This window comes from Dreissena polymorpha, chromosome 4 (assembly GCF_020536995.1).
Source record: "Dreissena polymorpha isolate Duluth1 chromosome 4, UMN_Dpol_1.0, whole genome shotgun sequence".
NCBI classification, from domain to species: Eukaryota; Metazoa; Mollusca; class Bivalvia; order Myida; family Dreissenidae; genus Dreissena; species Dreissena polymorpha.
Window position 1 is genome coordinate 38205188 of NC_068358.1, and position 22640 is coordinate 38227827.

At 36.1% G+C, this 22640-nt stretch overlaps 2 protein-coding genes across 8 annotated transcripts; one reads left to right on the plus strand and one right to left on the minus strand.

Moving 5' to 3' along the window:
• Positions 1–697: 697 nt before the first annotated feature.
• LOC127880020 (nocturnin-like) lies at positions 698–20717 on the minus strand. 7 transcript variants are annotated; one of them, XM_052427227.1, is made up of 7 exons: positions 20376–20717; positions 18452–18646; positions 18065–18180; positions 13807–13892; positions 7917–8016; positions 3775–3918; positions 698–2824 (listed from the first exon to the last, which is right to left on the minus strand). In XM_052427227.1, the coding sequence occupies exons 4-7, from the start codon at positions 13879–13881 to the stop codon at positions 2019–2021; spliced, it is 1125 nt and encodes a 374-aa protein (XP_052283187.1). In that variant the 5' UTR covers positions 13882–13892; positions 18065–18180; positions 18452–18646; positions 20376–20717; the 3' UTR covers positions 698–2018. The 7 variants fall into 7 exon arrangements, with proteins under 7 accessions (XP_052283187.1, XP_052283189.1, XP_052283190.1 ...); XM_052427229.1 differs by lacking the exons at positions 7917–8016; positions 20376–20717 and having other exon boundaries at positions 18452–18832; XM_052427230.1 differs by lacking the exons at positions 13807–13892; positions 18065–18180; positions 20376–20717 and having other exon boundaries at positions 18452–18832.
• On the plus strand, positions 14695–17740 carry LOC127880019 (uncharacterized). Its single transcript, XM_052427226.1, has 2 exons — positions 14695–14895; positions 15528–17740. The coding sequence occupies exons 1-2, from the start codon at positions 14881–14883 to the stop codon at positions 17280–17282; spliced, it is 1770 nt and encodes a 589-aa protein (XP_052283186.1). The 5' UTR covers positions 14695–14880; the 3' UTR covers positions 17283–17740.
• Positions 20718–22640: the final 1923 nt, after the last annotated feature.

Genomic DNA, 22640 nt, shown 5'->3' on the forward strand with positions numbered 1-22640 from the left:
GAATGATTAAAATAGTCCACTTTCTGCTGCGTCTGCGTGACGTAGTATTTTCGCTCATCTCATTCATTAATCTGAGGCTGGCGATAAACAAAGGGGAGTCCGGGTGAGAATAACGCACTAGTATAAGGTTACGCTTGTTTATATTCACAGGTCTCAATAAATAATACGTTGACCACGAGTTCAACAATTATTACAGGGATACGATAGACAACATAAAAAATGTTTCATATACGCTGAAACTGTTGAAAAAAACATTTAAATATAACAAGAATATTCTCTAAAAAATGTAGTCTTGCTGTTTTGAAATAAGGTTTGGAATTTTGGTTTCTAAATAACTTAATTGAAAACAATAGTTTAATTATAGTGTTTTTTACTTTTTAGTCGCATATTTACCGCATTATAATGTGTGTTATAATAGGCAAACCATACATTAGTAAAATTCAATCTGCCTTCGCACATCGAAGGAATGGGTCAATGAGGTGCTGCGTTTCCTTTGCTAACTTCAGTTAGAGGTCAATTCTTTACGCAATAGCAATCACAAGGCCCCGGCTTCAAAGGAATTGCGGAGTGTTCTTACATAATAAAAGTCGTAGTCGCATTGTATTTGCGTTAAGCGTCCTATTTGGTCAAGTGTTTTTTTTTTCGCGGGTGTTTTGGCAGTCATGATATGAGGCTATTAACTGGGTCATGCGAGTTGTGTATCGTGTTATTCTTAAAAAGTTGACCCAGCATTTGTAAAAATATTGCAATATATATACATTTCCAGAAAGGAAATTCATTTCTGCGTTGAATAAGACCGAGATCGTGAAAATCGCTGCACAGTTGATGAAGATATGGCTGTTCAAAGCGATGCACCCCGTTTTGGGGTGATTTTGAGTTGCATACCTTGTTATATATATATTTGATGGTGATTTTGTTTTTCAGAAAAGATAATTTTTCGTTATAATATGATTATTTTTCATTCAAAATGATGTTTTCACTAATTAATATCATAGCAACACGCTAACCACCTGTGGCCTACTTCTGAACTTTTTACTAAAGAAATGTTTTATCAACTTTATTCCACTATCAAATCTTATTTTGCAAGATGTGCACAAAAACAATGGTATACATTTAAATAATGTTGGAGTAGTCTGAATCCGTATTTAGAGATCCATTCAGAGCATTAATATTTTATCAGTATACTTCAGATTTTTACATAGAGAATAAAAGGTTAGTGTTGATTATAGATCAGGTTTATCATGCGAGGCTTGGAAAACAAATAGCACGAGCCTTGGCGAGTGCTTTTTCTTTTCGTTTTCGTGCCGAGCATGATTAACCTGATCTATAATCAACACTAACCTCTTATTCTATTTATACAATTATCCAAATTACATTAGAAGAAAATCTTGGATTTTGACAAATCAACACTAAACATTAACAAAGGGACACAGACATAACACTTAAATGTAAAAGAACACACTCACTGCAAGACTAAGAGACAGGGATATAAAAAACTACATGAAAATAAAGTTTATTTATGCTAATATGCCAAACTACCTGTACTATTGTTTGTGTTTTGTTGTACATTACTTGATAACTAACTTGATTTAAAGCATGTATGTCACCGATGGAGACGCAAATTTTAAATGAGGCCAAAACACTTAATTGCAATCTCAGGAATTCAACAATCATAAAGTTCAGTCGATTAACAATCATGTAATAGTGTAATAATAATACCTATAATGTCTCGTTAAAATACAATGTTTTGGAGAAAGTCCGTCTAAAAATAGACAAGGGCTTTTTGCTATCTGCATGGATAATATGTATACGAGTCAGATTATGCTAAATGTGATTCCTACAATTTATCAAATATATGTTCTAAGTTATTTATAACTAAATAAAAAAATAGATGCTACTTCAGCCGTATTGATTTAAAAAAATCAGCTGTTCATTCTTACAACTTCATTATCAATACTAGACAATATTTGATTTCCACAAAAGAACCAAATGCCACATGTTTAGTGGTCTCATTCATTTCACTTAACAATAGCAAAGTCACAGACAAGTGAGATATGATCTGAGGGGTATCTCAAAGATGGTAGCCGATCCTTTCCGACCTCTTCCTCAGATGGAACATCCAGTAATGCCTTGACCTTGAACCCTGATGCCGTGTACCAAATGTAGTCAATGACATGACACTCCTCAGAGCCCGGCCGGATTTTCCAGGTCGTAAACTTGGGCTCCGTTTTCTTATCTGGGCTCAGGCTTGTGTAGGCGCTGGTCAGCCCACTGGACTTCATTAACTCACAGACTGGTTCTGTGGGCTCTGCATTGAAATCACCACAAATTATGAGAGGGTAATCCTGGCAATTTTCTAGCGAATATTTACGAATGAACTCACCCTGTAGCTTTCGTTGCTCTCTGTAAGGTTTTTTGCTCTTCAAATGAGTAACACCTACATTGAACACGAAATCACTGTCAGCATTCAAGTTGAAAACAGCCATGATCATCACTTGGTTTGCAGTGTTCATACCTTCTTTTAACGGAAAGCTGTTTGAATTGCGTAGCGTGACCACTGATGGCTTGTAAAACAATGCACAACCATCCGGGCCCCAGTTTTCGGGCATTTCTAAACATGGGGAGTGTGGCTTAGGAAAGAAAAGTCCAACATACCCACAGGCAGCTAATGTCTCTGTCAGGTACTCAAACAGATCACATTCTTCCAGGCATACAATCGTGGCAGAATAACGCAGGATTTCTTCTACAATACGTAGCTTTCGTGTGTCATGTTGAAGAGCTGCTGGAGGGCATGCAATAAAATTGCCATCGCCACTGGTAAGTCCTGTAAAAATATAAAACATTTTAACAATGACACAAAAGTACTAGCATTCAAATCATTTCCTCAGGAAGGCTTTCTTTAATCATATGTGTGTTTTTCAAGGTCTATTAAGAAGTTAGACATTAGTATTCGTGATCAATGTCAGAACAATCTTTAAGTAAATGATAATAATCAAATGTGACATCAATGCCTGAAATATTTTGGAATGATTACCTTATTTAATATAATATAATTTACTGTACTAAAATGTTCAAGCAGAGCTGCAGCTGTTCATCTTGCTGATGTTGATATTTCTGTTAGTTATGTTAAAAATACCATAGTACTGAAGGGGTCAATTCATGTAATTTCTAACAGTCTGGTAACTTCGGACAAATATGCATGTAGAGATACAATACGACATGCATTCAAGGTAACTGTAAAGAATATCACAAAAGAACCGTCTTTCTGTAAACTGCATGTCTAAATATCTGTTCCAAGAATCCCTACCCTGTCTGCATTTACCCGAATTTGGGAGACATTCGTTTTTGAAATTGTATTACTTTCCAAAAAAGTGAGCTAAATAACACCAATAGTCAAATCCAATTTTCAGATCATCATGATTACATAGGGATATACTACAGAGCTAGCTTCAGCTTTTGGATGGTGAAGTTTCCTTACAAAAACTGTCTGAAATTATCCTCCATCCACCATAATGATGACGTTATAGCAAACCATATATCTTCTATGTCATAATCATTTCATCTGGTAATTTATTGTCATATATCTTCTAATATGTCATAATCATTTCATTTGGTAATTTATTGTCAATTTGAATTATATCAAGTTAAAACACTTTCTCATAATGAAAATGTTATTAATTAATTAATAATAATATATTATTTTGAAATAACTTTTACATGCACTGTTTTACAACTTTTAGTATTTTTTATAATAAAGAATAGTTTAAAAAATACCCTGTGCAAGCATGTTGAACTGCATGACTCGAATAACAGGACCATCACAAGAAAATTGTTGGAAATTTCGTGAAATAAGAGGAGGCAGCCCTAGCTTCTTGATTTTCTCTGTTATCATCTCCATGCTGACCTGGTAGTTTCTCTCTAAAAGTAATAATAAACATGAGTATATTCGGTATTAATTTTTACACAGTAATATTTTGTTCTGTAATATTCTGCTTCATACATTGTTGAAAACTACAATTTGGTAGCTAATTATCGGAATAAAATAAAGTGCAGGAGGTTTTCATCAAACAACACTTTTGTCATATTCTTGTGTATAAGAAGGGAATGTAGGTTTTGTCACACTTACATGTTACTCTTGCAGGGGACAAAAATATTTCTAAACTGCACTCGTCCTGCAGGACAAGTGCATTAAAATTTTCACTCGTCCTGCCAACACATGATCTTGTCCTTCAAATATGTGTGAAATAAAGATTGCAAAGGGCTGATATTATTAATACAGTTTCTTATATCACTGCTAAAATGCTGCTTACTCAGTTATTCATGCCAGCTGATCACAAAAGCAGTGAAATAAGTTACTTTATTTATGAGGAACACAAATTAATAAATGAAGAACATTTTTTGTTTTCCTTTTTACTAATGCTCGTGTGCTTTCCGTTTCGGACGTTTGAACATCGCTCCCGCCAACTTTAAAGAACGCTCGTTTGTCAGTCCTTTTCTGACGAAATTCAGACTGGTTTAAAGCCGTTCTTCGGGGTTAAATAATTCTTTAAAAATCAATACTTACAGTGAATGCAGTCGGATAGTTCCCTGTCAACATGGACGCGCAAAGTTTACACCAAAAAGTCAATATTTACTCGGGACACAGTTTTGCATAACAACGCGCAACTGCTGTATGAAATTTACAATTGCAATTTCCGGTTCATTTGCGTTCTACTTTCGGAATAGATATGCTTTAAGACAATGATTTTATTTAATGAAAACGAGTCTTACTTGTCAGAAAATACATATTTTATTGTCAGCTTATTTTCACTCGTCCTGTAGGACGAGAGCTTCAGGAAAATCCACTCGTCCTGTCAAGATTTAACTCGTCAATACGAGCGGACGAGTAGTATTTTTGTCCCCTGTCTTGATAACAAGAGCACCGCATAACGGGTTCCACGCTCAACAACGGGTGCAGTTTTGAATTAATGAAAGCTTGTCAGATTTTATTTTTTTAGAGGTCACAGTGACCTTGACCTTTGACCTAGTGACCCAAATATTGGTGTGGCATGTAGAACTAATCAAGGTTCAGCTACCTATGAAGTTTCAAAGTTGTAGGTTGAAGCACTTTGATTTTAGAGCCAATGCTCAAAACCTTAACAAAATGTTAAGGTTTTAGCAAGATGCAGATGGCGGACGATGAGCTGAGCTGGCTATGACAATACCTCGGGTTTTCTCCGAAAACAGCCGAGCTAAAAATATGTTACAATATAAACACAAAATAGACAAGAGAAAATATACATTGACGACAAATTTCATAAAATGCAGCAAATACAAATTAGCGCCCCGAGCCAATGTCGAAGATATTTTTTACATTTTAACCTACAATAACAGAATAATTCATCTTTTTATTAGGATAGGAGTTAGTGTTCATGTGTCGTACAAATAGATATTGTTGCAGGAAATTAGAATGATCCATTAAACTAAATTTAGATTCACATCGTACATGCATGATTTACATACTGGCAAATTTGACTGTAAAGACATTTTCCGTTTCAGAATTAATGGCTTATTTCGCATTTTTCGACATATGTTCGTCTGAACTTCTATTTTAATTTATATTGAACAAGGGCTGTTTGTAAAACATGCATGCCCCCCATATGGGCTGTCAGTTGTTGTGCCAGCCATTGTGTGAATACGTTTTTTTGTCACCGTGACCTTGACCTTTGACCTTGTGACCTGAAAATCAATAGGGGTCATCTGCCAGTGATGATCACCAATGTACCTATGAAGTTTCATGATCCTAGGCGTAAGCATTCTTGAGTTATCATCCGGAAACCATTTTACTATTTCAAGAAACTGTGACCTTGACATTTGACCTAGTGACCTGAAAATCGAAAGGGGTCATCTGCCAGTCATGATCAATAAACCTATGAAGTTTCATGATCCTTTGCGAAAGCATTCTTGAGTTATCATCCAGAAACGATTTTACTATTTCGAGTCACTGTGACCTTGACCTTTGACCTAGTGACCTGAAAATCAATAGGGGTCATCTGCCAGTCATTATCAATGTACCTATGAAGTTTTATGATCCTTGGCGTAAGCATTCTTGAGTTAACATCCAGAATCCATTTTACTATTTCAAGTCACTGTGACCTTGACCTTTGACCTAGTGACCTGAAAATAAATAGGGGTCATCTGCCAGTAATGATCAATGTACCTATGAAGTTTCATGATCCTAGGCGTAAGCATTCTTGAGTTATCATCCGGAAAACATTTTTACTGTTTCTAGTCACTGTGACCTTGACCTTTGACCTAAAAAAATCAATAAGGGTCATCTGCCAGTCATGATCAATGTACCTATGAAGTTTTATGATCCTAGGCATAAGCATTCTTGAGTTATCATCCGGAAACCATTTTACTATTTTGAGTCACTGAGACCTTGACCTTTAACCTAGTGACCTGAAAATCAATAGGGGTCATCTGCCAATCATGATCAATCTACCTATGAAGTTTCATAATCCTAGGCCTAAGCATTCTTGAGTTATCATCCAGAAACCATTTTACTATTTTCGAGTCACTGTGACCTTGACCTTTGACCTAGTGACCTGAAAATCTGTAGGGGTCATCTTGTTTTTGTGTAAACATCAAGGATAACAATCAAATATAACTGTTTTCTTTATGAAACAAAATTTTACGATTTGTACCAAACTTTATTCGTACCAAATTTCATTTAATTATTGAAAATAACATTGATACAAATAGTCATACCTATTGATTGAAATTTTGTATACTTTATAGATTACACAGTCAATAATGAACTATGAGTGAAGACCTGTATGAGTATAATTCTGAAGGAACTGATGGCAGTGATGCAGTTATAGAGGTACAGACACTGGCAAGCAAGGGGAAAGCAAGGATTATTTGAGAAAATCGTTTTATAAATAGTTTAACAATTTGTATAAGTGCTATGTTTTAAAAGCAATACAATTTATGTAATATATATTTTTGGAAGGTATAATTATTTTATATTTTATAAAAGATATAAGATTATTAATTTAATTAAATGAGCAAATAAGATATTGATTTGATCATAACATTAATACATAAATATGGCATATTTTAGATGAAAGGAAATTATTTAACGCATTGACTTGTTTGTGTTTGACATGAAACAATAACTTGTTTGTATATTAAATAAAATATCATACACATTTTCATACTGTATAAAGTAACTATATACAATGTACAACTAATACCTATAAATAAATACATGTGTTTTAATACATTTATTACAATGTTATAATACTTTTTTAGAATAAAGATTTCAGATTCGGACGAAACTTTGCCGCCATCTGACAAAGAAACATAGCCACCTCTGGAGGAATGTGGTCAGGAAGTTGTATGATCCCAGTCACCATTAGAATATTTTGTAAGTCATGGTGAAGGTAAACATGTTAAAAAGTGTCAAGTGATTTTCAACAGGACTACAATTTTATGCCCCTGAAGGTCGGCATCTAGTAATTGCATTTCCGTCTGTATGTCCGTCTGTCTGTCATACTTTTTCAAATGTCTGTGCTTTGAGGTTATATTTTACTGTTTACATAGAATGTCAATGGAAGGAGTAGCAGATTGCAGATTGTAAGCCATCATCCAAGTTATAAGACTACATCAATGTTCACTTCATTTTCATCAACACACAGCAATAACATCAGTATTGTGGTCTCATTGGAGCAATTAAGCACTGAAATGGATACACATTTTTCACATTCACATGATATACCGGTAAATGCCTTTTTCATTCTTTCTAACTATCATCAACAACCGTTAAACTAACAGTTCAATTTGTTAACTAATGCAAAATAAGGTTATGGTTGTTTTTCAATGTCATTATTTGCAAATACATGTATATGGTAATCATATAGTATTGCTTATACCTATTTCATCTCTATCATTATCCCCATGTTTCTGAGAAAAAGTGGGGATATTGTGGTGATGTTCGTCTGTCCATCCGTCCGTCCTGGCCACCTGCTCCTCCTACACAATTAGCACTAGAACCTTGAAACTTACATACATGGTAGCTTTGAGCATATGTGCGACGTAGACAGTGACAGAATTTTGATCTGACCACTGGGTCAAAAGTTATGGGGGTTGGGGCGGAGCCGGGTCCGAGACTTTCACTCATTTTTTTAATGTTATTTTACATTAACTTCTTCATTTCTGCACCGATTTACTTCAAATTGATACTGAGCCTCTCTTATGAGAATACGGTCAATCTCAACTATGCATGGCCCCAATACCAACCCTGGGGCGCCCCGGCCACGCCCACCCAAAATTGCCTTTTACTATAATTTCTTCATTTCTACACAGATTCACTTCAAATTGATACTGAACCTCTCTTATGACAATACGGTCAATCTCAGCTATGCATGGCCCCATTACCAACCCTAGGGCAACCCGCCCACAAAGGCCACACCCACCCAAAATTGTCTTTTACTATAATTTCTTCATTTCTACACAGATTCACTTCAAATTGATACTGAACCTCTCTTATGACAATTCAGTTAATCTCAACTATGCATGGCCCCATTACTAACCCTGGGGTGTCCCACCCACATCGGCCACGCCCACCAAAAATTGCCTTTTACTATAATTTCTTCATTTCTACACCGTTTCACTTCAAATTGATACTGAACCTCTTTTATGACAATACAGTCAATCTCAACTATCCATGGCTCCATAACCAACCCTAGGGCGCTCCGGCCACATAGGCCACACCCACCCAAAATTGTCTTTTTGAAAAGCATGGGGATATTGTGGTTATCTGCGCTGTCAGTCCATCTGTCCGGGCTACTATCTCCTCCTACACTATTAGCACTAGAACCTTGAAACTTACACACATGGAAGCTATGAGCATATGAGCGAACCCGCACTATTTGGAATTTTTGATCTGACCCCTGGGTCAAAAGTTATGGGGTTGGGGTGGGGCCGGGTTAGAGATTTTTACTCATTTTTTAAGGTTATTTTACTATAATTTCTTTATTTCTACACCGATTGTCTTCAAATTGATACTGAACCTCTCTAATAACAAAACGGTCAATATCAACTATGCATGGCCACATTACCAACCCTGTGGCACCCCGCCCACATAGGCCACGCCCACCCAGAATTGCCTTTTACTATAATTTCTTCATTTCTACACCGATTCACTTCAAATTGGTACTGAACCTCTCTTATGACAATATGGTCAATCTCAGCTATACATGGCCCCATTACCAACCCTGAGGCGCCCAGCCCACATAGGCCATGCCCACCCAAAATTGCCTTTCTCTATAACTTCTTCATTTTTACGCCGATTAACTTCAAATTGATACTGAACCTCTCTTATGACAATACAGTTAATCTAAACTATGCATGGCCCCAATTCCAACCCTGGAGCGCCCCGCCCACATAGGCCACGCCCACACAAAATTTCCTTTTACTATAATTTCCTTATATCTACACTGATTCACTTCAAATTGAAACTGAACCTCTCTTATTACAATACAGTCAATCTCGACTATGCATGGCCCCATTACCAACCCTGGGGCGCCCCGCCCACATAGGCCACGCCCGACCAAAATTGCTTTTTACTATAATTTCTTCATTTCTACACCGATTCACTTCTAATTGATACTGAACTTCTCTTATGACAATACGGTCAATCTCAGTTATGCATGGCTCCATTACCAACCCTGGGGCGCCCCTGGGTCAAACATGCGGCGAAGAGATACGCGTCTGCCTCTGCCGCGCCATTTCTAGTTGCATTTAAATTGTATTTAAATGAATCGAAACGTATTGAATGTTTATTTCATTTTCAATATTTGTCATCATAATTAATGCAGTAGTACTGTGGGATAAAGTAAAACCATGTATTATTTAATTTTTATTTCAGGATTATTATTTTTATATTCCATCCTATGGTAATCGGAGACTAAGAAAACAGTGTAGACAAATGAGGTATTATTGATATAATATTTAGTGTATATTATTTACATTTTGTATTTTCACAGTCGCAATTTTCAAATTATGTACACAATGTTATTATTAAAAAAAATAAAATTATATGAGCCTCAATCTGGGAAAATGAGCTTTATGCATGTGCATGTGTCCTCCCAGATTAGCCTGTGGAGTCCGTAAAGGCTCATCAGGCATGACAATTTCTACCAAAACTGGATTTTTGTTAAGGGGAGTGATCCTTAAACGAAAAATACAATAAAAGCGGAAAGCGTCTTCCCTGATCAGCATGTGCTATTTATTGTACATATATAACCATTTGAAAAAATGGTTTGTCATAAAATGTCATATGAATGAACTTTCATGTCATGAAATAACATTGTGCAGGTATAATAAATTAAATACTCATAACACAATTATGCACTTAAAATTATTATATTATTACATCACATTTTCTTAACGAGGTATTTTTTTGCAAAAAAGACACAGTATTAGTATTTTTCATTATTATCATTAAAAAAATGTGCATTTCAATTCATTACAGCGTGCAATCCAGGAGGGGGGAGTTCTAAATAACTTGTATACAGCCAACCGGGTTTCTTTGTCTGTGTGAAGTGTTTAATATATGTAAAATATGTTAATGCAATCTTTAATTATGTCATATAAACACATATACAGTACTTTTTAATGTGGGGTTAGATTTTCTTTCAAAAAACGTATATCCATTTATTACCTCCCCTGAATTTTGCAATTTGTAATCTATATTTAAACATTAACTCTTTTACATATAGGGTACAAAGTGTATATTTTCTGATTATTTTTAAAAAAATGTATAATTTGCCATTGATTTTGGTGACATCAAAAATATGAGGTGGTTGCTACAGAGCGGCGAAACGTCCATAATTTATAAAATGCATCCGAAAACACATAAAACATATATTGTTCACCTGAAACAAAACAAGAGAAGATATAAAATAATAATAATAAAACAACAAAATATACCTTATTACTTGTCCAAATTTTTGACGCTCTCAAATATTAAGCTACTTTTTATATGGTTCCAAAGAATTTAGCCCACATAAAAAGTATCTCTAAATTCTTTGCGGGTCTTATAAATGAGACTAACCTTATTACAAAAGCGAGAAAACAACCCAGTAAAGGAAACCACGGAGTGTAGATGAATCGAGTATTTGACCCTTACTGTAGTAAATTCAATCTTATGCAAAAACTATTCATCCGATTTTATTGGTTTATACGTTATCTTGTTGCTTATTAATTCCTCTTTCAAAAAAATATAACTTTTAGTATATTCCCGTTGTAATTAATGGATTTATAGCGAGTTAAACACAAGAAATACACATTTTATGTTTTACCACCGCGCATTTTAACGTGTTGTGGCTATCGATCTTTTACAATTAGCGTACAGCGAAGCGCCGAGGTTATACATTTTGATGTACCCACTCACGTCTTTTGTTAAATTATAGTTTCATTTCTCGGCCGATGTTTACAAATTATATATCATTAGAAAGCTTACGTTACGTAGTAAACAGATATATAAATATATATTAAGTTTTTCTTCTGATTTCGACAGCCTGGCGAGTTATAACTTGAACTTTTGCAAATATCATACCGTTTTGGAGTTTTAGAATCTAGATTTACGGTTGACATGTTCGTACTTAATACCAATTTGTAGCGTTTATATTTGGAGTTCAGTTTTAAAAATTACATATTGCTCAGGAGAATAGAATTCTGTATACGATAGAAAAAAAATTGTTTAAAAACGAAAGTAATTAAGGAATGAAGGCAGAAAAAAGTAGCGCGCGTTCCTAACGCACTGAACTGATGCTACGGTCTTGGCGATTATGCGTTCGTTTAGAAACCGGCCATTGAATTTCCTTTGCCATATTATTATATTTTTATGGAATATATTGTAGTATTTTGTTCACGAAACATATCAATAAAGCTTATTATACATGAATCTTAATAAATTAACGATTTCAGCTCTTGTTTATAACACAGAAAGGGTGTTAAATTTATGATGAAACAGCGTATATAGCGGACCGTCTCGATATTATTCGGCTTTGCATGCATACTTGAAATAAAATGGGTGTCAAAAACATTTATCGTTTGCTGTTTATTATCAACGAGGTAATTATGTATAATTATTTGAAATGTTACTCTGGTGTCATAGTCCCATGTTTTTCCCTTAATCGAACAATAACCTTCGCAGTCTTTTGTCCCACCCCTGGAATTGCACGTAAATCTGCCTCTGATGCAGTATTAATTTGAACAACCATTTTTATTTATTTTATGAACTAAATGAAACAAGCACGGGTGTGTTGCAAGTCTATTTAAACTATACAGAGTTGTGTTATGTATTTATTGTACTCTTTAGTTTCAATCTGAAGTTACCAAAATAGTATAAACAATGTACAGTCAGTGTATCTATTCCGTCACACCTTACGCTTTTTCGCTGCAAATTTCTCACGTGCGATAGACACATTTCTCTGTTTTCGTATGATGAGAGACACTTTTTTTATCGATAATTTAAGACTTACTTGAATTAAATCGAGCACGTGTAAGTAGGTAAAACCACGCGTGTAAACCTGCACCCGACGTGTCCGTTTGCGATAGCAGAGAAACTATTCCGAATCGCAAATCTATTTTTAGATGTGTGCTCTCGGGGGTCATCTCAAAATGATTTTTGACTGTCACTTTGAGCAGATTTTTGTACAAAAAGGTATCGAGACATTGTTACAAAATATGGAGTGTAAATAAAAAACACGATTAAGTAATAATTTTACAATTTTATTTCTAGCAAATCAACTGCCTGTTGAAATAACACTTTCAATGCTGGATATTTTTTGCGTGTCTTATCAACAATGTGTTTCAAAGATAACACACACATTCGTGTAGTTGAATCTTTGTTACAAACTGTCTCAAATCATTTTGGCTATTTTGGAAGGCTGAGCTAATTGGATGCAAGTGCTTAAATCCAGTCCATAGACACATTAATTCCAAATCTTGAAATGCAGCATTGAAAGGTTTAAAATCAATAACAAGGGATTTTCATGTAAGTACCAGCTGTCTATACACAAAGTTTGGTGTTCATTATGCAAGGGTACTTAAGTTATTTAGCAAATCAAACTCTGAAGCCCACCCACACACCAGCTACAAGTGATCACATTATACAACCTGTCATAAATGACAGGCATATTCAAATGGCCACAAGTATATTTTGAAGTGAATCATTAAACAAACCTACAGGCAATTGTGGAGTACTGTATTGCATATTAGTATAACATATCATTTGACTCTGTTGAATGGCCACAAAGATTTTCAACTTTTGTTTACAGACACTGGACCAACCCACCGATGTGAATCCAATTCAGCCCCATACTTTGTACATGGGGTAAAATAAAAAAAACTAAATCCTTTTGTGTTCACCTTGTTGCACAATGTGATCAACTGATCATGTGAGAAAATACCACATGTACCATACTGTATTCATTTTTATTACAGTTCATACTGTATGTAACCTTATATGTTTACATTTATTAAAGGCAAATATTTCCTATGATATCATAGTTTATTTATACAGTAATGCGTGAGTATAACATACATTTTAATTTATAGCTAAGTTAAGTATGAAACTGTGCTCTGTATTCAATGAATTTGAAAATGGCTTTAGGAAGTTCACAACTAAGATACACACAGCAATCAAAATGGTATTTAAGTCAAAATTGTTATGTGTACCATTATAAGATGCACATTATACTTTGAAATATTTTTTACCGCATAACTATTTAATTGATTAAGATAATTAATTACCCGCTTTACAGATTTCGCTGCCTCTACAGCTGGACTACAATGTACTGATGATCTGTTTGTCTTCTGCTTTCCCATGGCAATTGTATCTGCAAATGTAAATGATATAACAAGTGTTAACCCTTTACAATGCAATAACAGGGTTTTACAAGGTTTTGATGTTGACACTAGATATAATTGTGATAAAAGGAGAAATTGCTCAAATTTGAGCAATTTCCCTTTTTATCAAAATGATATATAACCTTCTAAATCAACTTTGTCTTATTACATTACAACTTAGTGTGTTATCTGCAACCTCTTTCAGTTTGGGATGGTCTAAACCTAAAAATTAAGGTAATGCGGGCTACACAGAATGTTCCATGAATATTTAGAAATCCGCCAATTTATTTGAATTAATATTATAACTTTATCTTTATAATAATATCTGTCAGCATATACTCTTTAAATTTGTTCTGAGACAGCATACATTTAGCATTTCCCTAATGCAAAGAATATTATTCAATGCATTGGATAATTTGTGTAAATATTGTGACAAAATTATAAACTGCTCATTAATGAGCCTGCAGCAGGGATATAGTGAACATATTGTGACACACTGTGAATAATGAGACCAATTATTTGAAAGAATTCATCATAGCTTTTGTTTATAATAGTGTTCATACATGTATATGTGTGTGTGTGTGTGTAATCACATGAGCTTGAAATTCTATCACTACATAAAGTCTATGCATAAATTATTAAAAAAATACCCCACCCACCCCTCTTTTCTATATATAAAAAGACAAGCTGTCTTTTTATATATAGAGAAGAGGGTTGGGTGGGGTATTTTTTTTTACTAATTTATGCATAGACTTTATGTAGTGAAAGAATTTCAAGCTCCTGTGCTGTAATTCTGACAGTTAAGACAGTTTGTCTGACCACTGAAAGTTTATCCCTTATTCTTCCGATACCGTTATTCTCGAGATACCGTTACGTCACATATATTTCTAGAATTACAGCGTGTGCGAAATTTTCATTGTCCGAAAACTACGCCAATTTTGTTGGACCTCGTCCTTGTAAGAAAATACAGAAGAAAAGATGCGTCATAAGCAGGTATATTGCTGAAAATCATCATATTTATGCTAAATTATAACAAACAATATGTTAATCAGTACCCTTTGACCCAAATTTACTTTAAAATCCGATTTGGAATTATGAATTTATGTTGTCGTTTGTTTACACAGAAGGGAAGTAACTCACAAATAAGGTCAGTATATTTTTGCGCTTAAAAGTATAGGTAATGTCAGGAAGTCTACGCTAAACCACCATGTTCACTTATGTGCATCAAAATCAATTAAAATCCAATTTAAAACTTGTATTCAAGATTGGTTGCACTGAAATCCGTTTCCTTAATGAGGTGTTGTCAAATTTTTTCCGGGTATTACCGGCACATCTATTGCAGATCTAATGGAAAAAAATATTGCGTTATGTCTGAGCCATGAATGGCAATTTAAGCAATTTAAGTAAAATAGTTTCACATTATTTCGACTGAATTGTGTGCTAGAAAAAACTGTCGAGTCCGTGCCATTCAGCGAACCAGATTGTTGAGTTTATGAGCAGATATTTATAACTTTATTTAGAGGGGATCGAACAATGAAGCTATTGATCGAAAGTTTAGCATGCACCATACGAGCTTCACATGAAACACATGTACTCATTTAGGTAGCATTAATTTTGCCTTTCAGCCCGTCCCCAAAAAGTACAATGCTGGAAAACGAAATTACAATCCAGAAAGCCTGCTTCTTGCTTATAAGGCAGTTAAAGAAAAGGGTATGAAAATTAAAACTGCTGCGCGCAATTTCGGAGTTCCGACTCAAACATTGAGGGATCGCGTTAAGGGTCTTGTAAACGCAGAGAATCCAAATGAACGATGGAGAGCTATGACCCAAGAAGAAGAAGAAACCCTAATTGAGCGCATCACAACGTTGTCCCAGTTAGGGTATGGTATAACCAATGCCAAACTTAAACAGCTGGCCGGCGAATTGCTTCACAAACTTGGAAGAAAACCGGATAACAAACCAATGAGCAACACCTGGCTCTACGGGTTTAGAAAAAGGTGGGACCACAGAATAGTTTCATTAAAGCCGAGAGCATTAGACACCAACCGCGCCAAGTCAACAACCCCAGAAGCGTTAGAGCAGTATTTCAAGAATTTAGAAATGTCCCTTCACCAACACAATCTCCTTGACAAGCCACATCTTATATTCAACATTGACGAAACTGGAATTCAGCCTGGACACAGACCACCCAATGTTATCGCTCCCGTCGGCAGCAAACCACAGGCCATAACTTCTCCCAGATCCACAACAAAAACCGTTATCGCGTGCGCTAATGCCTCAGGAAACTCACTCCCACCCTATTTTGTTTTCAAAGGCAAAAGGTATAACCCCGAATTGATGAAAGGTACGTCTCCGGGAGCCAGGGGCGTCATGTCAGACTCCGGATGGTCTAACGGTGACGTATTTCTTGAGTACCTGAAGACGCACTTCCTTGAGCACGTCCCTGCCCTTGGACCACAGCAGTCAGTTCTTGTTATCTACGACGGCCACGCATCTCACGTGAATCAAGAGCTGATTGATTGGGCAAGCAAAAATCGAGTGGTTTTGTTTGTGCTACCACCACACACATCTCATGTGCTTCAACCCTTGGATGTTGGTATCTTTGGGCCTTTTAAATCTTACTACTACAATGAATGCGCGTCTTTCATGAATGCTCATATGGGGCAGAAAATAACTCGTTTCGACATGGCTAAGTTAGCATGTAAGGCATACCTGAAGGCCATGACGCCGCTCAATATCCAGTCGGCATTCAGGAAAACCGGAATACATCCCCTGTCAAGCAACGCAATATCTGCCGAGAAGCTGATAACGTGTGAGGGTTTCCGCGAAGCAAGTCCTGTTCGCAAAGTAGCGGCACTGAAGGGCGGGAAAGATGCGGTGCTCGCATTTCTTAATTCAAAGAAAGAAAACGACATAGCGTCATCAAAGAAATGCAGCATTTGCCAAACCGAAATGAAATGCCCTTCGTGCAGCAATGCAAAACCACGGACGCACAAACCAAAGTCAGGAGGACGAGACATTACGTCAGACTCGTATAAAAATGAGGTCGCAACATACGCATCCCAGAGAAAGGAACAAAACGACACCAGCAAGATAACGCCCAGCCGTCCACTACCATCTACAAGTGGCCTTCAAATAAATCGACCCGATGTTGCCATGGAGACGGACACAGATGATGATGAGTTGGACGACAGAGTACCGTGCTGCGTTTGCAAGCAGATTACACCTCCAGACTTAAGACTCCATCCACATTTGAAGATCGTCAACTGGGCACAATGTGATAAATGCGACGGTTGGGTACATCTAGCTTTCTGTACAACCGTTCGTGTCGTCAGACGTATGTCGGAGTTCGTGTGCCCAAAATGCGAGGTCGAGGCTTAACAAACAAATCAGCAAGCAATTCATATCACAGTTTTATTTATGTTTTAAATCTCGTTATTATTTCTGTTACTGTTTGAAGCCGTTTTGCATTATACAATTTAATAGTTTAACGAAATTTGCAAGTTACATACGTTGATTTCATTTTAAATTGATTTTGTACAACTGGATTAACTTTCACGAGCCGACCGTAGCGAGTGAGTCATTGTGTGTGACGTCAGCACTTGGCCAATGAAAAGAACGGTATCGAGAGAAGCGCTTGCTGTACGCAGATCGTCATGGTCGAGTACATTCAGGTAGAGGTCACAGATTATAACGTTGATGTTTGATGTTATTTTTGTTTTTAAATTAAAGTTGAATGTTTTTCCCATATTTTGTTGCGTTTTAATAACTTGTGAGTTGAAACTATAGCCCACAGCATCCAATGTAACGTCTAAGAGGAACGGTATCTAAAGAACAGAGCATATTTATTTTCATTACACATTTACAAATGGGAGAAAATATTGCAAACATTTTATTTCAAGGCATACTTTGCATGTCAACCAAGTTTAATGACGAACTATAGCATTAAACAACAGACCAAATCCGCAAAACATGAACCAAAAATGTTTGTCGAAGTTACGGTAATGTTTATACGGCCCCCGAGTTATGCATCCAGGTGGTACGGAATAGATACACTGACTGGCCTTTATATAATGGTGTTTATCTTTCTTAAATGAAGGTGGAAATGCATATTGATGACTGTAACGAGTAAATTATATATAATTCAAGAAAATAACACGAACCTTTTGGTAACCTCGGTCATTGAACCAGATTAATGTTGTCCACCGACTTTTCAGACGTCCGAAAAAACGCGCCGGAAATTCAACCGATCTGAAGCCTCGTTTTGGAAATCCAAGCGCTGGCAGACCAAGAGTTCATACATTTTGTAAACATCCATTCAGTAGACAAAGAAATAATTACTTTACATGAAACAACAGACAAAATTAAGTTTCTAAACATACTCTCTCCGTACCAGCCATTCAATCTAGAAATATGTCGGAATCGGACAGGAGCCGGAATAGATAAACTGACTGTATTAAAACCAAGTTGTTGTTTGTTTGTTTTTTAATAACGATGTTAACAAAGTTCACTTAATTAATGGCAACAAAGGCCCACCATACTATACATACCAATCAAACTGGTAAGACGTATGTGAGCAGCCAAGTTCCCAGCACCTCCCTCCTTCTTATCACTGCAGTAGAGCCCCTGGATGCAAACTGCAACACCTCTGTGCACCTCCGCAACCTGCGATTGCTAGAAGATTCCTTGCACAAACTGCGCCGCACCCCTGTGTACCACCGCAAATTGCGATAGTTCTAGTGCTTCTGAATAGATACGCATAAACACGTGACGTCACAGCAACAATCGTTATTTTCAAGAAAAAACCGTCTCAGACAAATTTATTATGCCAAACTGGCTCAAATTTGCCTAAAACTAGTTGTTACTGATGGATCTCCACCGACAATCGTACTCTTGACGACCCACGCAGTGAAACCCACGGTTGCAAAAACACGTGGTTTGCCAAACTGGCAAAAGTAGCAGTAGGAACGACAACTCTGCATGGAGATTGAAAAGTAGCATGAACCAACAAGGGAGGCAACTCGTGATGTCACAAATCGGCAGTAACCAAAAAGTGGTTCTTTATTATCTTGCTTAACATGGGTCTAAATTACGTTTTAACGCTCTTTTCTGATTGGATTAAACAGTCTAAAATCATCCAATCAAGAAAGTAGAGACATTTATCGTGCATAACATTCAATGCCATGCTCTATGCAAGCTATTTAGAAAATAAAAATCGTAAACCAAAAAGTTCGGAATGTTTTTTTTCGCGGTTATAGACGGTGTTACTTGCTGAAATCAGTAAAATATTGCTTTGAAATCATTTATGTATTATTATTGAACAAGAAAGTGGTCGAAAATAAGTGGAAAACATAAGTATTGTGATTAAAACTTGTGTCTGCTTCAATTTTACGAGTGGTTACGGAAATTACCGATCGTACAGATGTATTGACAAACAAAGGCCAAATGACCGAATAGCTTTCATATTTCAAGTTTATCAGCCTTGAAAGCAGCACTTTTTCAAATGAGAAGCAAAATCATACATTTATCAACCAGTAATAGTCAATAACACCAAAATCTTTGGGTACATCCATTTCGTTTTTCAGAAACCACGACATGTATTATTTTCGGTAACCGACGATCGGTCATTTCCGGAACATCTCGGTAAATTTCAGCAGACAAGTTTTCGTCAAAAATTCTTATGTTTTCCGCAAATATTCTACCACTTTCTTGTTGTATACCAATACATAAATGATTTGAAAGTAATATAACATTGATTTTGGTCAGGAACACTTTATATAACTGCTAGAAAAGACATCTCAAATTTAGCACATAAACCATTGAAAAATCATACTTCAGTTTATCCTTCTTATGATTGTTTTATCAGTTACTTGAGCTTCAGCCACCCACTTATTTTTGAAATTATGACACACATATGTTTAAACTTGAGTTATTATATATTTTTAGTTATTTTTATTGAGAAACTTTTATCTTATAACACATTTTTGGTATATATAGTTTGAAAAAAATACATAGGTAAAGATTTACATAAACTTGCTACACATGTAAAATAAAATGCCAATAATTACAACAAAAATCACTTTTAAATAGTATGTTTTTTTTATTAGTCTTAAACAATATTAATGTTTTCATTTCAAAATTATAAAACACAATACATTAAATATTGTCCTATAAAAATGATGACATAACAGATTGTTAGGAAGATATGAACAGAACGTAAACAGTATGCTTATTGAAATTAAAAACAACTAAAACACCTTTTTGTATTAATTTTCTGATCAAAAGTGGTATTTCTAGTTAACGTTAGTAGCCTGTTTTCCGGTCTATTCGTCCACCTAAGAGGTTAGACGCGCGCATGCGCCTTACGTGTTGATATGCATGAAACTATTACACAAAGTTCAAGCAATATCTTATCTATAAGTTTAAACAACAAAAACTTGTCGATAACTTCGGTAACACAACTTATTTACTTACGAAAAGGTTGCTGTCGACAAATCAAACGTTTCCTATGTATTCGTTCACATCATTCGATGACGTCACGCGCACACAATTTGAGGCCTCGGAAGGGGAAACACAGATCGGTGAATTGCACTATGACTGAGACATAAAAGATGAGCCCTTTCGCCACGAGAATATATTACATATGCCGTCCGAAATTATATTTCCTGTCATTAATCATAAAATAAACACAAATAACAACTGTAGAAATAAGATACACATCTAAACAACAATAAACTTTGTAATATTAACAACAACAAAAAGATAAAGTTTGTCTTTCGAAGTTTAAATTATGCAGTGCATGCACCGAAAAGCATCTCCCCTCCTCTAGACTCTTTTCTTGTCACAGAAAGCAAGGTAAACCCAATGTCCGCACTCATCACACTGTGCCCAGTTTACTATTTTAATAAACGAATTTTCGTCAGCTCTGCGAGGATAAAAAAGTCCACATACGCAGCAGACCTCGCTTTCCCCTTCTAGGAGATATTGTATCAAGAAAAAGCACTAAAACAGTAAATATATATTAAATATGTTTTAATATTTTATAAATATTGAACAAGTTTCTTTCACTTTTCTTAAGAACAAGTGTCACTCTTCTTTAGCACAGCATGGGCACATAAATGTTGCACATCTTCTGATGACTTTAATTTCTGTACTAAATGACAGGTGTACCCAGTGGTTGCAGGCTCTATTGTCACGCTGTGCCCGTTTTACAAAAATTATTAAGCACTGTGCTTGACAGCTTCAGGGGAAATCGTTTGTACTGGCAACACAAGTCCTCTTCATTTTCAGTGTCACTACTGTCAGATGCAATGCCTCTACACTCTTTTCTGGTATACCCATAGCCATATTAAGCCATTTTTTTAAAATGTTCAACCAATTTTTTGTCTTCCTCATAGGTAAACAAAGGCAAAGCTCCTGCAGACATAATGTTAACATTGACCCTTCCAGCAGTTCTATCTCTTAGAGTGGTTTTTGTGACGTTGAACAAGGCAGCCGCTTTTCTTACAGAGACACCATCTTTTTTTTACTAGCTTGTAAGCATTTGATAAAGCTGTTGGGGAGTACAATCTGTGTGTCTTTGTCTGTTTAAGTCGTTTTGGATAAGCCTTAAAAGAAAAAAAGTAAAAAAATCACCATTATGAAGAGGTCTGAAAACCAATTTAATAAAAAAAACTTTGCCTTAAATTTAATACGATTTACTACTATTTCCGATATATCATGTCACTTCATCAAAATACTCAGAGCGCTTGCGTGTGACGTCATCCAAATGGCCGCGTTCTTAATGTAAACAAAGTGGTCGAAATTAGGTCATGGTCGACTTACGGTAATCGTACGAGCATGAATGGTTACGAGATGTAGCCACAGAACAGTCGCTTCCCTTTGTTCACATCGTTATTAAATAAGTATCAACTATTTGCTTCAGGATCTTTATTTCCATCGACAATGATCAAGATCTGAAATTAACAATGATGATAATTATATCTATAAAATGATAATTAGAGAAATGATGCTATACTATCCTGTATCTCCCCCCAAGTCTTTGGGTATGAAATGTTCATATGAAATAATATTACACTTTAACTGAAGTTGAAACAAAGACTGATAACAAAAAGTACTGGGAACATTGGAGCCCACCAGGTCTACTCCATTATAAAGTAAGAGAAAAAAAAGAGAACTTTTTAACAACAAGAAAAGGCAAATGTCTTTGATGTGGTCAACTATATGAGCCTTTGTCAACAATCACATGACATAGTCTTTCTGCCACTCTGGGGCAGTTCTAGTTCTTCCTGATCGTCTGACTGGAAGGCACAACAGGTCCGTTGGCGGGGTTGTGCGGTTTGGTGTCTCACGACTTGGTCCTGTGTCCACGGAAACGTCTACTGGTCGACTGTCAGGACTCGGAGGCTCAGTATAGGCTAGCTGACGACGACTCTGCTGCAGGTTACCTCGGCTGGGTGTCTCACTGCTGCTTGGCGTTACCTTACTGGGTGACGCAGTAGGGTGAGGAGCAGAGTGAGTTGGGATCCCGGTGTTGGTTGCAGCCGGCGTAGATCTGGTTGCATGTGTTGGGGTCACTGCTGGTGTGATGGAGTGTCCTGTGGGATTTTCAGTTGTTGCTGCAGGTAGCCTGAGTGCTAGGTCACTATCAATGGACAGCCGTCGTGGTTGTAGTTGAACGGGGACATACTTTCGTAGGAACTTCCTATTGCGAAGGGTTACCCGTCTTGAGCCATCAAG

Coding starts and splice junctions, on each gene's coding strand:
- LOC127880020 (XM_052427227.1), bottom strand. CDS start 13,881: ATGGGAAAGCAGAAGACAAACAGATCATCAGTACATTGTAGTCCAGCT. Junction 8,017..13,806: donor CAGCGAAATCTGTAAAGCGG/GTAATTAATTAT, acceptor CTAATTGTGTAG/GAGGAGCAGGTGGCCAGGAC. Junction 2,825..3,774: donor GTTCAACATGCTTGCACAGG/GTATTTTTTAAA, acceptor ATATTTTTACAG/GACTTACCAGTGGCGATGGC.